Source organism: Nycticebus coucang, chromosome 17, assembly GCF_027406575.1.
Source record: "Nycticebus coucang isolate mNycCou1 chromosome 17, mNycCou1.pri, whole genome shotgun sequence".
Classification (NCBI taxonomy): Eukaryota; Metazoa; Chordata; class Mammalia; order Primates; family Lorisidae; genus Nycticebus; species Nycticebus coucang.
In genome coordinates, this window is record NC_069796.1 from 83254885 (window position 1) to 83269470 (window position 14586).

At 36.5% G+C, this 14586-nt stretch overlaps 1 protein-coding gene across 4 annotated transcripts in view; it reads right to left on the reverse strand.

Annotated features, from left to right (window-relative positions):
• Window positions 1–14586, reverse strand: part of CNOT6 (CCR4-NOT transcription complex subunit 6) — a 90595-nt gene that overhangs the window by 23049 nt on the left and 52960 nt on the right. For 2 of the 4 annotated variants that reach the window (XM_053566904.1, XM_053566903.1), the window contains exons 3-4: window positions 13643–13829; window positions 11653–11738 (exon numbers count right to left, since the gene is read on the reverse strand). The exons of the other annotated variants lie outside the window; for them this stretch is intronic. In XM_053566904.1, the coding sequence (XP_053422879.1) occupies window positions 11653–11738; window positions 13643–13829 (273 nt within the window). The remainder of the gene's footprint in view (window positions 1–11652; window positions 11739–13642; window positions 13830–14586) is intronic. 4 annotated transcript variants of the gene reach the window in all.

The window sequence follows — 14586 nt, forward strand, 5'->3', positions numbered from 1 at the left end:
AGAGACAAGAATCTCATTTTATCACCCTCAGTGGAATGCCATGGCATCACACAGCTCACAGAAACCTCCAACTCCTGGGCTTAGGCAATTCTCTAGTCTCAGCCTCCCAAGTAGCTGGGACTACAAGCATCTGTCACACACCCGGCTGTTCTTTTTTTGTTGCAGTTTGGCCGGAACCGGGTTTGAACCCACCATCCTCAGTATATGGGGCCAGCGCCCTACCCACTGAGCCACAGGAGACACCCTCCACTGTTTTTTAACATTGTAATGGAAGTCTTAGCCATCGCAATCAGATAAGAAAAGGGTATATGGATACTTTCTTCAAGTATTTTTATAGTTTCATGTCTTAAGTTTAAATCTTTTATCCAGTGAGAGTCTATCTTAGTTAATGGTGAAAGGTGTGGGTCCAGTTTCAGTCTTCTACAGGTTGCCAGCCAGTTCACCCAGCACCATTTGTTAAATAGGGAATCTTCCTCCACTGAATGTTTTTAATTGACTTGTTAAAGATCAAATAACGGTAAGTAGCTGGATTCATCTCTTGGTTCTCTATTCTGATCCAGACATCTACTTCTCTGTTTTTGTGCCAGTACCATGCTGTTTTGATCACTATCGATTTATAGTATAGTCTCAGGTCTGGTAGCGCGATTCCTCCTGCTTTGTTTTTATGGCTGAGTAATGTTTTGGCAATTCGAGGTTTTTTACGATTCCATATAAAACAAAGTATTATTTTTTCGAGATCTTTAAAATATGACAATGGAGCTTTAATAGGAATTGCATTAAAATTATAAGTTGCTTTGGGTAGTATGGACATTTTAACAATGCTGATTCTTCCCAGCCATGAGCATGGTATGTTTTTCCATCTGTTAACATCTTCAGCTATTTCTTTTCTTAAAGTTTCATAGTTCTCTTTGTAGAGATCTTTCACATCCTTTGTTAGATATACTCCCAAATATTTCATCTTCTTTGGCACTACTGTAAAAGGAACAGAGTCCTTGACTGTTTTTTCAGCTTGGTTATTGTTGGTATATATAAAGGCTACAGATTTATGGGTGCTGATTTTGTAGCCTGAGACATTGCTGTATTCCTTGATCACTTCTTTTTTTTTTTTTTGTAGAGACAGAGTCTCACTTTATGGCCCTCGGTAGAGTGCCAAGGCCTCACACGGCTCACAGCAACCTCCAACTCCTGGGCTTAAGCGATTCTCTTGCCTCAGCCTCCCGAGTAGCTGGGACTACAGGCGCCCGCCGCAACGCCCGGCTATTTTTTGGTTGCAGTTTGGCAGGGGCCGGGTTTGAACCCGTCACCCTCGGTATATGGGGCTGGTGCCTTCCCGACTGAGCCACAGGCGCCGCCCTCCTTGATCACTTCTAAAAGTTTTGTAGTAGAATCCCTAGTGTTTTCCAGATATATGATCATATCACAATATACAATTTTAATGCAATCCCTATTAAAGCACCACTGTCATACTTTAAAGACCTCAAAAAAATAATACTTAGTTTTATATGGAATCAGAAAAAAAACCTCGAATAGCCAAGACATTACTCAGAAATAAAAACAATTCAGGAGGAATCATGCTACCGGACCTCAGACTATACTACAAATCAATAGTGATCAAAACAGCATGGTACTGGCACAAAAACAGAGAGGTAGATGTACGGAACAGAATAGAAAACCAAGAGATGAACCCAGCTACTTACGGTTATTTGATCTTTGACAAGCCAGTCAAAAACATTCAGTGAGAAAAAGATTCCCTATTTAACAGATGGTGCTAGGTGAACTGGCTGGCAACCCGTAGAAGATTGAAACTGGACCTACACTCTCACTGGATAAAAGATTTAAACTTAAGACATGAAACTATAAAAATACTAAAAGAGGCTCGGCATCTGTGGCTCAAGTGGCTAAGGCGCCAACCACATACCCTTGAGCTGGTGGGTTTGAATCCAGCCCATGCCCACCAAACAATGATGGCTGCAACCAAAAAATAACCAGGTGTTGTGGCAGGCACCTGTAGTCCCAGCTACTTGGGAGGTGGAGGCAAGAGAATCGCTTGAGCCCAGGAGTTAGAGGTTGCTGTGAGCTGTGATGCCACAGCACTCTACCCAGGGCAATAGCTTAAGACTCTGTCTCAAAAAAAAAAAAAGAAAGAAAGAAAGAAAGAAAAGAAAGAGAGGAGGGGAAGGGAAAGGAGGGGAAAGGAAAGGAAGGGAGGGGAGGGGAAGGGAAGGGAAGAGAAAGAGCAGGGAAAACACTTGAAGAAATCAGCCTGGGCAAATACTTTATGAGGAGGACCCCCCCTCCCCGCCCCAGACAATTGAAGCAACACCAAAAGTACATTACTGGGATCTGATCAAACTAAAAAGCTTTTGCAAAGCCAAGAACACAGTAAGTAAAGCCAGCAGACAGCCCTCAGAATGGGAGAAGATACTTGCAGGTTATGTCTCGAACAAAGGTTTAATAACCAGAATCCACAGAGAACTCAAATGTATTAGCAAGAAAAGAACAAGTGATCCCATCGCAGGCTGGGCAAGGGACTTGAAGAGAAACTTCTCTGAAGAAGACAAGCACACGGCCTACAGACTCATGAAAAAATGCTCATCATCCTTACTCATCAGAGAAATGCAAATCTAAACTACTTTGAGATATCATCTAACTCCAGTAAGATTAACCCACATGACAAAATCCCATAACCACAGATGTTGGTGTGGACGTGGAGAAAAGGGAACACTTCTGCACTGCTGGTGGGAATGCAAACTAATACGTTCCTTTTGGAAAGAAGTTTGGAGATCACTTAGGGATCTAAAAATAGTCCTGCCATTCAATCCAGCAATTCCTTACTAGGTATATATCCAGAAGACCAAAAATCACTTTATAACAAAGATATTTGCACCAGAATGTTTATTGCAGCCCAATTCATAATTGCTAAGTCGTGGAAGAAGCCCAAGTGCCCATCGACCCACGAATGGATTAACAAATTGTGGTATATGTACACCATGGAATATTATGCAGCCTTTAAAAAAGATGGAGACTTTACCTCTTTTATGTTTACATGGACGGAGCTGGAACATACTCTTCAGCAAAGTATCTCAAGAATGGGGAAAAAAGTATCCAATGCACTCAGGCCTACCATGAAACCAATTTATAAGCACTCACACTTCCATATGAATGCTATGACTCTACTATAGCCCAAGATGAATAGAAAAGAGGAGGGGGTGGGAAGTGGAGGAGAGAGAGGAAGATGGGTGGAGGGAGGGTAATTGGTGGGACCACACATATGGTGCATTTTACAAGGGTACATGTTAAATCTACTAGTGTAGAATATAAATGTCTTAACACCATAACTAAGAAAATGCCGTGAAGGCTATGTTAACCAGTTTCATGAAAGTATTTCAAATTGTATACAAAACCAGCACATTGTACCTCATAATTGCATTAATGTACACAGCTATGACTTAATAAAGAAAAAAAAGACAAAGAAACAAATCTTGAAAGCGGCTAGAGAAAAATCACACCTCATCTGTAGGGGAAAAAATGTTTGTTTTTTTTTAAATGACAGCTGATTTCTCATCACAAACCATAGAGGCCAAAAGGAAATGGTACAATATTTTTCAAGTGCTGAAAGAAAAGAACTGTCAAACCAAGAATCCTACATCCAGTGAAAATATCTTTCAGGAATGAAGTAGAAATAAAGATATCCTCAGATGATGAAAAGTTAAGAGAATCTGCTGCCAGTAAATCTACCCATGAAAGAAGGAACCCCGGAACATTAAAAAAGAAGAAAAAACATGGTAACCAAAAAAAATGGGCAAATATTTGCTTTTCTTCTCATACACTTTCTAAACCATGTTTGGCAATTAAAAGATTATGTAATACTGACATGATTTTAAATGTCGAGAAAGTATTTTAAATAACTACATCGTAAATGGGGGTGAATAGAAGGACATAAAAAGAGTAAAGGTTTCTGTATTTCACTTCAACTAGTAAACTAACACCACCAATCTGTGATAAGTTACACATACACAATGTAATTAATGCCTGGAGCAACGCCTAAGAATCTATGCAAATAGATACACTCAAAAACACTATAGGTAAGTCAAAACAAGTATCTAAAAATCACTTAGGAAACCCACAGCACAAAAAGGAAATTGAAAAACAGAAAATTGGACAAACAAACAGAACACGAAAAGTAAAATGGCAGGCTAGGCTTAAGCCCTAACTTACCAATAACTACCTGAAATATAAATGGTCTAAATACACCAAATTAAAAGACAGATTGGCAGAGTGGATTAAAAAAATCATGACCCAATTATATGCTGTCCACAGAAAATCACTTCATAACTTCATATGTAACAATGGAGGGAATAAAGGGATCAAACTAGAGCAAAACCTCTGTAAGGTGACCACGCAAGGGACTGCAACAAACTGGTCAACATAAGGAACTAGGTCTATTGCACTGATATATACATATGGTACGTATTCAATCTATGAAAATGAGATCAACTTAAGGAGGTGGTCAATATAGGGAGGTAGTCAACTATGGAGATAGATATAAATCATGTAAAATTTGAACAAAGGTAAGCATCAGTGGCTGTATTATTATAATATCAATTAAAGAGGACTTTAGAGGAAATAAAATTGCCATAGCAGAGAGTTATATTATGTAATGATAAAGGGTCAATTCCCCAAGAAGACACTACAATTCTAAATGTGTTTTCAAACAGAACTACAAAATAGGCTCAGCGCCCGTAGCACAGTGGTTATAGTGTCAGGCACATACACTGAGGCTGGCGGGTTCGAACCCGGCCCGTGCCTGCTAAACAACCACAACTGTAACAAAAAATAGCCGGGCATTGTGGCAGGGACACCTGTAGTCCCAGCTACTTGGTAGGCTGAGGCAGAGTACTGCTTAAGCCCTAGAGTTTGAGCTTGCTGTGAGATGTGGCACCACAGCACTCTACCGAGGGCAACATAGTGAGATTCTGTCTCAAGGAAGGAAAAAAAAAAAAAAAAAGAACAACAAAATATTTTAAGCAAAAACTGACAGAACCAAAAGGAAAATAGATAAATCTGTAATTATAGTTACAGACTTTGCCATCCCTCTCTCAATGTGACAAAAACCTCAACACTATCACTATATAGGATCTAATAGACGTTTATAGAACACCTTGCTCAATAACAAAATACACATTCTTTTCCACTGCCCAAGGAACACACACTAGGATAGGCCAAACTCTATGCCATAAAACAAACTCCAACAAATATAAAAGAATTGATACCATATAAAATGTATTCTCTGACCACGAAGAAATCACATTAAAAATTACTAACTAAGGCATGGAGGTGCAAGCCTATAATCCCAGCTATATTAAAGAGGCTAAGGCAGGAAGATGGTTGAGTCCTAGGAATTCAAGGCCAGCCTGGGAAACATAGTGAGATCCCATCTCTTAAAAAAATAGGAAAATAACAGGAAAATCTGCAAGCACTGGAACACTCTAAATAGTCCACAAGCCAAAGAGAAAGTCTCAAGGGAAATCTTACAATATACTGAGCCAAGTGAAAATGAAAATACAGCATTTCAAAACTAAAGCAGGGCCACGAGAGAAATTAGAAAAGAGGAAAAATCTCATTTTGGTAATCTAAACTACCACCTCATCAATCTAGTGAAAAAGACAAAATAAACCCAAAGCAAGAAGAAATACCAAAGAGAGAGGAGAAAAAAAAAAAAAAAAAAAAATCAATGAAATTGAAAAATAGAAATTTTTTAAAAAGATGTTTCTTCGGAAACATCAATAAAACTGGCAAACTTATAGTAAGACTAACAAAAAGATAAAAATTACCAATATCAGGAATGAAACAGTATTACTGTAGAACCTCCAGACATCAAAAGGATAAGGGAACATTATGAACAAGCCTACGTATACAAATTTAGTAACACAGATGAAATGGACCACTTCCTCAAAAAAACACAAACGTCACAACTTATTCATTATAAGAAATAGATAATTTAAATATTCCTACTACAGATATTAAGAAAATGAATTTTTGATTTTAAAATAACCAAAAAAGAAATCTCTAGGCGCAAATGTTTTCACTGGAAAATCCTAGCAACCATTTAAAGAAGAATTAGTAACAATTCTACAGAATTTCTTCCAGAAGACAGAGAAAATAATTTCAAATTCATTACATGAAGTTGATACTACTCTGCTACCAAAAACAGAGTACAATTATAAACAAACTAAACCAAAACTACAGACAAACATCCCTCATGCATACAGAAGCAATACATATGACCCAAGTAGTGTTTATTCAAAGAATGCAAGGCTGGGTCAATATTCAAAACCCAATCAATGTAATCCATCATATTACCAGGCTAAAGAAGAGAAATTACATGATCTTACCAACCAATGCAGAATAAACATCTGAGGAAATTAAAACACCCATTCATGATTTTACATTCCTGGAAAAAATAGGAATAAAGGGGAATTTCTTCAAATCAGTAAAGAGCATCTACAAAATACCTACTGCTAACTTATGCTCAATAGTGAAAGACTAAATACTTTCTAAGATCACAACAAGGAGGCATGTCTCCTCTCATAACTCTAATTCAACATTGTACTGGAAATTCCAGTCAGTTCAGTAAGGCAAGAAAAGACATACATAAAGGAAAGAAAGAAATAAACGGATAAAAAGTCATGACATGATTTTCTACATAGAAAAGCCCAAGAAATCTATAAAACCCCCCCAAACCAAAACCTTCTAGAACTGGAATTGAGCTCAACAAAATGGCAGGATTTAAGATAAACATTAAAAAATCCATTGTACAGTCATGCACTGTATAATGTTCCTGTCAACAACAGATCATGTTCACTAAAACTGTAATTATCAAATTTTACTGTACCTTTGTACATTTAGATTCTCACATGCTCACAACTGCATTCAATACTCAGTAGAGTACAAGTTTACAGCCTAGGAGCAATAAGCTATCCTATATAGCCTTGGTGTGTAGTAGGTTATACCATCTAGGTTTGTGAAAAGTACAACCTATGATGTTTGCACAATGATGAAATCACCTAATCACACATTTCTCAGAACTACCTCTATGGATAAGCAACAAATGACTATACTTCTATACACCTGTAATAACATAGACGCCAAATTTTACAATCAATTTTAAGCAATTGCTGTAAATTTTACAGCAATTTGAAATGTTACAGTAACATTTACAATCACTCAAAACAAACACAAAAAGTCTTAGGTATAAACCCAATAAAACCTGTACAGGATTTATATGCCTAAAACTCCACAACACTGATGAGAAAAGTCAGTGAGGATCTAAATAAATGGAGACATAGCATGTTCATGCTATAGAAGAATGACCGAATGGACTGAATGACTCAACACGGTAAACATGTCAGTTATGCCAATCTGAGATACAGGTTTAATATAATTCAGATCATGCTTCCAGCAATATTTGCTTACAATAGATAAGATTAAATTTTATAATGAAAGGCAAAGAATCTGGAAAAGCTAAAACCATTTTGAAAAAGAAGACTAAAGTTGAGGATCAGTGTATCCTATTTCAAGACTTACAGGGCTACAATTAACTGTGTGCTTGATGGAGGAAGGACAGACATAGATAGATCAATGGAACAGAACAGAGAACCCAGAAATAGACCCACACAGATTACCCAACTGATTTTTAACAAAGGTGCAAAAGCAATTCATTGGAGGTAAGACAGTCTATCCGAAAATGGTACTAGAGCAATTGGAATAGATATGTAGGCAAATCAATAAATAAACCTTAAACTAATCCTCATGTATTTTAACTCAATTTCAAATCAAAATGGATCATAGACTTAAATGGAAAACATAAAACCATAAAACTTTTAGAATAAAACATAGGAAAACCTATGATTTAGAGCTATTCAGAGAGTTCTCAGATTCAGCAGGATCCATTAAAAGAGAAAATTGATAAATGGACTTCATAAAAATTTAAAACTTAAAAACAAAAGGCCTTGTTAAAAGGATGAAAAGACAGGTTACATACCAGGAAAAAAATACATGCAAAGCCATATGTCCAACGAAGGACTAGTCCCTAGAATATATAAAGGACTCCTAAAACTTAATGGAAAAGCAAACAATCCAGTTGGAACATGGACATGAAGAGATATTTAACAGAGGGGAAAAAATGCAAATGGCAAACAGCACATGCAAAGACGTTCAATATCTTTAGCCACCAGATAAATACAAATCAAAACCGTGAGATATGACTACACATCTATCAGAATGGCTGGATCACCCACATACTACTGCTGGTTGAATTATCACTACGGAAAACAGTTTTGCCATTTCTTAAAAAAATTAAACATGCAAATGACCCAGGAATTGCACTCTTGGACATTACCCTAGAAAAATGAAGACTCACATTCACACAATAACCTGCACATGAAATGTTCATAGCAATTTTATTCATAATAGTCCCAAATTGGAAGAAACCAAGATATCCTCCAGCAGGTGAATGGTTAAACAAACATGACACATTCACACTATAGAATATTGCTTATCAATACAAAGGAATAAACTACTAAAACTAATCCAGGCAAAAATCTGGATGAATTTGCAAAGAATTAACCTGACTGGACAAAGCCAATCTCAAAAAGGTTACATAGAGCATGATTTCATTTATCAAGAATCTCAAAACAGTGAAATTATAGAAGTGGAGAACAAATCAGTGGTGATCAGGAGTGAGTTGGGGCAGGAAAAAAGTAGGTGTGGCTATCAAAGGAAAACTAGGGGGATCCATTGGTGATGGAAATATCCCCATTTGTAAAATTGGCAAATAATTGTACATATTTATGATGTACAATGGGATATTATGACACGTATATACACTGGAATGATCAAATCAGGCTAATCAACATATTCATCACCTCAAATATTTATTTGTGGTGAGCACATTTAACCATTTCAAAATACACTTCATTACTAATTATAGACACCACTCTGAGCCAGATATTAATATATTACCAAACTTATTGCTCCTGATTAAATGAAATTTTATACCCTTTGAACAAGACCTCCCCTTTCCACTCTATCCCTCAATCCCTACTCCTTAGTAATAACTACTTCTGCTCTCTACTTTCTAGAGTTTGACCTTTTAAGATTCTATATGTAAATGAAATCAAGTGGAATGTGTCTCTCTGTGCCTGGTTTTTCTTTCACATAATATTCTGTATCTTGACTGTTCTGCTTATGACACTGCGAAATTAAAGTTGTGAACAATGCTATTATTAAGGGAAATTGGGTAAAGGGTACAAGGGCTATTCTGCATTATTTTCATATGTTTGTGAATATACAAGTATCTCAAAACAAAAAAGTAAAAAGGGAGAGCATCTAAAGTCATACTCCTGTCTTACTGTAGCACAATTTTGAAGAATATGAAAAAATGTAGGGGGAAGAAAGCAAAGCATGCAAGCCTTATGCAACTGTTACCTTTAAAGAAAATTGCCCGAACTGATTTATGAGGCAAAAAACCTGGCTATATATCTTATAACAAACAGACATGACTCTGAAGTGATACAATCTCTCTTTTCCAAATAATTAAAAAGTACCATGAGAAATCAATGACAGAAGTGTTCAGAGAGAGCAAAAATAATTCAATCACTTTAAGAAGTAGCTGGCAGAACATTAGAATTAAAGTATACCTGCAAAAGCTCAGAAAAACAACAGGATTTATCAAAAAAAAAAAGGTAAAATCAGCGAAAAAAAGGCTACTTACAAATAGATGTGTAATACTGTCCAACAGGATATCTGAGATAAACAAAAGTCTCTTTTAAACTCTATTTCTAAGGAAGAAAACATAAAAGCCTACACGTAAAAGAATAAAGGACTTTTGTGAAATGGAATCAAGAGATCATAAAAATTGAAGGTGCCATGAAGATTGTCCTACTCCTGCAAGCGTTTACACTTAGAGGCTTTTTTAAAATACATGTTAATTCAGTATGAAAATTTGTGACTGACACTCCTACCTTCAAATAAAATGAGTGAAAATTCTTAGTGAATACAAATTATGGTTTGTAAAATATATACTATAAAATTAGAAAAGTCTGAACTGGAAGGGCATACAGCAGTAGCTGCCTCTGCCACTGAAATGAACTGAAAGAAGAACAAAGAAAGCCTCAATGTTCTGTAATATTGTATTTATTTTACATTTAAAAATTAACAGAAAAGTGACAAAATAGTCATTTTTAATTCTGGTGGTCAGTATATAAATGTATTTTGCTACATAGTACTTTTCTGTTATTCAAGTTTAAAAGCAAAATACAAATTAAAAGGTCTAGGTTGTGAGATACAACAGAAAAAAAAAATCTTCATTTTATTTTTCACTGACCCTTATTTTTAAGAATCAGCTAGTCCCACCCATGCAAAAAAACTTTCCAAAGAACCATTTACATAGCTGGTGTTCCTTGGATATTATTTTGCAGTTGTAAATAAATATTTGTATTTTAAATACTGCTATTTCTGAAAAAGGAAATGGATTTATGGGAATAAAACCTCATTTTATATAATGGCATTTTTTAAGAAATAAGATTGCAATTCTTCTTTTTTTTTGCAGGTCTGGCTGGGGCCGAGCTTGAACATGCCACCCCTGGTATATGGGGCCGGCGCCCTACTCCCTGAACCACAGGCGCCGCCCCTAAGAATGCAATTGTTGAACACTTCATCCAGTAACCTTCTGTGAAGGAAGCAACCGTACATGTACAGTAGGCTGGACACACCTGCCCAAGACTGGTGAAGGATAATCCTTAATGTGATAAAAAATTTACAGGCATTGACATATTGCTAAAATGTGACTTTTAATTTTGCTGGCTTAAAAAATACATATTTCTGGGCGGCGCCTGTGGCTCAGTAAGTAGGGCGCCACACCCATATACAAATGGTGACAGGTTTGAGCCCAGCCCCAGCCAAACTAGAACAACAACAACAAAAAAACAGCTAGGCATTGTGACTGGTGCCTATAGTCCCGGCTACTCAGGAGGCTGAGGCAAGAGAATTGCCTAAGCCCAAGAGCTGGAGGTGGCTGTGAGCTGTGACACCAACCACATCACTCTACCGAGGGCGACAAAGTGAGGCTCTGTCTCTTAAAAAAAAAAAAAAAATATATATATATATATATATATATATACACACACACACAAATATATATTTCCAATAGATCTTGCTGGATTGTGTCCCCAACTGCTAACATGTTAATCAAGTCTTCATTAACTAAGCTTTTAAAATATACTTAAATCTCTCTTTATTAATTAGCAGACTTAAGTGGACTTACGTACTTTATGAAGAGTCTCCATTTTTTGAGATTTGAATATAAGAAAAAATAGCTACTTACAACATAATGAAAGTATAGCCTCAGTAATGTGCCATCAGAATATAGGGTTCAGTAAAACAGAGGCCAGAAAAACAAGACTGGGCCAAGAGCAAACTAGCATACAAGGACTAGTAGACAGTCTACAACTAACTAATCAAGAGAAAACCATTGGGGTGTATTTAACAAACTGATGAAGTCTAGGGAAAAGTGAACCTGCAGAAGGATTCTTAAGGCTTCTTTAGATTCAAAGACATACATACAAATCATAAGAAGCACAAACACCATACCTTTTAGGCCTAACGTCTGCAACTGAAACAGTTTTCCCAGCTCAAAAGGTAGAACTCGTAACAGGTTGTTATTTAAATGGAGCTCCCTGTTGATGTAAAAATTCCAGGAATTCAGAAAACATATGAACTTTTAACTATTAAAATCAATGATACAACTTCTAGGAACATAAATGCACATGAGTGACAAAGTTTTATATTATATTACAATGTCTGGTACAGTGCTTCACAGACTGTATGTGGTTAAAAAGAGACAAACTGCCATAGATCAAAACTCCGTAAAATACAGAAAAAAAAGAATTATTAGAAAAATGAAATGAGGGGAAAAAGATGAAATAGCTATCTAATATAAAATATATATCTAATATGAAAGTATTAGATTCAACAGATAAAATAGCCTCACATGAACTATTTAAATAAAGAGAGGCATGGTGGCTCATGCCTGTAATCCTAACACTTTGGAAGGCTGAGGCAGGAGAAGTGTTTGAAGTTACAGTGAGTTCAGACGATACCCCTGTACTCAAAGCCACTCAAAGACAGAGTGAGACCCCATCTCAAAAACAAAAAACATGGGAAACTAAAATGATATTATGATCACACAGTAGGAACTCAAAAGAGCTTATGACAGCTGCACAATTAACTTTATAATTACTACTTAATAAAGTTTCACTTTAGAAATAACAGCAGCTGTACCAACTACTCATGCTTATTCCAATAATTTATAATACATAGATAACCATAATTTAAATATCAAAGGAATTTTCAACAGGATTAAAAAAATCCCACAAAACAGAGATCACACTGAGATACTGGCAATTTTATTTATCAATTTCTAAGTGTGAAGAAAAACCATTTCTTTAATCCTTAGTTCCTAAAATTTAAATGAATCTTGGTCACTTATGAGCAAACCAGAGGTAGGCCATAAAATGAACAAGAAAAAGCAGTTCTGAATAACTGGTTTCTATTTATTCTCCAAATATATACATGGAAAAGAAGATTTTTCAAGTAGATTTGTTTCAGAGAATTAAAGATGATTATGTTGTATATTCAATAATTAAGCCTCGGCTGGCACATGCCTGTAATCCTAGCACTCTGAGAGGCTGAAATGGATCCCTTGAGGCAGGTGGGTCCCTTGAGCTCAGGAGTTTGAGACCAGCCTGATCAAGAGAGAGACCCCATCTCTACAAAAAATAGAAAAATTAACTAGACAACATGGCAGGTGCCTATGTCCCAACTACTTGGGAGGCTGAGACAAGAAGATAGTTTGAGCTGAGGTATTTGAGGTTCTGTGAGCTATGATGCCATAGCACACTAGCCTGGGGCAACAGAGTAAGACTCTGTTTAAAAAAAAAAAAAAAAGTACAGTATATGCCAGGTAGGGTGCTAGTGGCTTTTTACTCATTATCTCAAATATCCCTAATCCTGGGTTAAGAAGCTTGCCCAGAATCACACAACTTATAAATGGCAAAGCCAAGATTCCAACCTGAGCTCCATGTGGCTCTATATCTTATACATCATACTATAGCCCACCAAATTTAATAACTAACTTACAGTTTCTTTCAGGTCCAGGCTTTACTACTATCATTCATGCAAGCCAAAAAAAAAAAAAAAAGGCTTCACTAATTGTCAATGATTTCCTGGATGACACACACAGTGGTATGAAGGATGGTGCCCCAACTATCTGTCACAGTTAAGAATGTGGGATGACACAAATGCTTTATAGCTATTTACCTCTACTTTGTCCAAAACTTTTGGTTCAAGAATAAAGTACATTACACAAAACATAACAATTTAATAAAAAAACTCTCAGGTTGTGGATCTACTTAATTACTTATTAGTTGACAGTTGATTTTGCCAAAAACCTTTTCATAAAGTATAGCAATGTTTACTTTTATCAAATGCCATTCAATCAACCGTGTTGTTTCCTAACAATACAAAGGCTGTGATTTTTAGGAGGTATAAAGAAAGTATGTACTAAGTTGAATCTGCGTACCTGAGTGATACCATGTTTCCGAGTTCTGCCGGTAAACTACGGATTTTATTAGATGACAGGTCCAGATACACCAAATTGTGAAGTTTGGCAATGTCTGAAGGAATGCGGGACAGGGAATTGTCACTCAAATGCAAAGCTGTCAAGTGAGTTAGTGACCATAAAGATGAGCTTAAGCTTCTTACTTTTCCTGTAAAAGAAGAAAATACATGGAAGGATTATATAGTGTTCTCAATAATTTGGTTTGTGGATTAAGTAAGACTTAGATATTTTAATGAGTAACTTAAAAATTACCACCCAAAAATTTGTGAACGGGTTAGTTAAAAGGGGAAATCATACCTATTCTAGAATAATTCACTAGTATTAAGTTATAAATTCTCTACTTAGCAGATTAAACCAAAAAATTTAGGTTAATCTATCAATACTTAGACTGCATTTTTATTTTTAAGAACACAAAGGGAAAGAATTTACCTTTTAAAAATGACTGCAAATGGGGTGGCGCCTGTGGCTCAAGGAGTAGGGCGCCGGTCCCATATGCTGAAGGTGGCAGGTTCAAACCCAGCCCTGGCCAAAAACCACAAATAAATAAATAAATAAATAATAAGAAAAAATAAACAGATAAAGCAGGGCGGCGCCTGTGGCTCAGTGGGTAGGGCGCCGGCCCCATATACCAAGGGTGGCGGGTTTGAACCTGGCCTTGGCCAAACTGCAACAAAAAACTAGCCGGGTATTGTGGCAGGCGCCTGTTGTCCCAGCTACACAGGAGGCTGAGGCAAGAGAATTGCCTAAGCCCAGGAGTTGGAGGTTGCTGTGAGCTGTGACACCATAGCACTCTACCAAGGGCAATAAAGAGACTCTGTCTCTAAAAAAAAAAAAAAAAAATTGCCCATTGGGGGGGGGGAATATATATATATATAAAAAAATGACTGCAAATGTAAAAGAAAAGG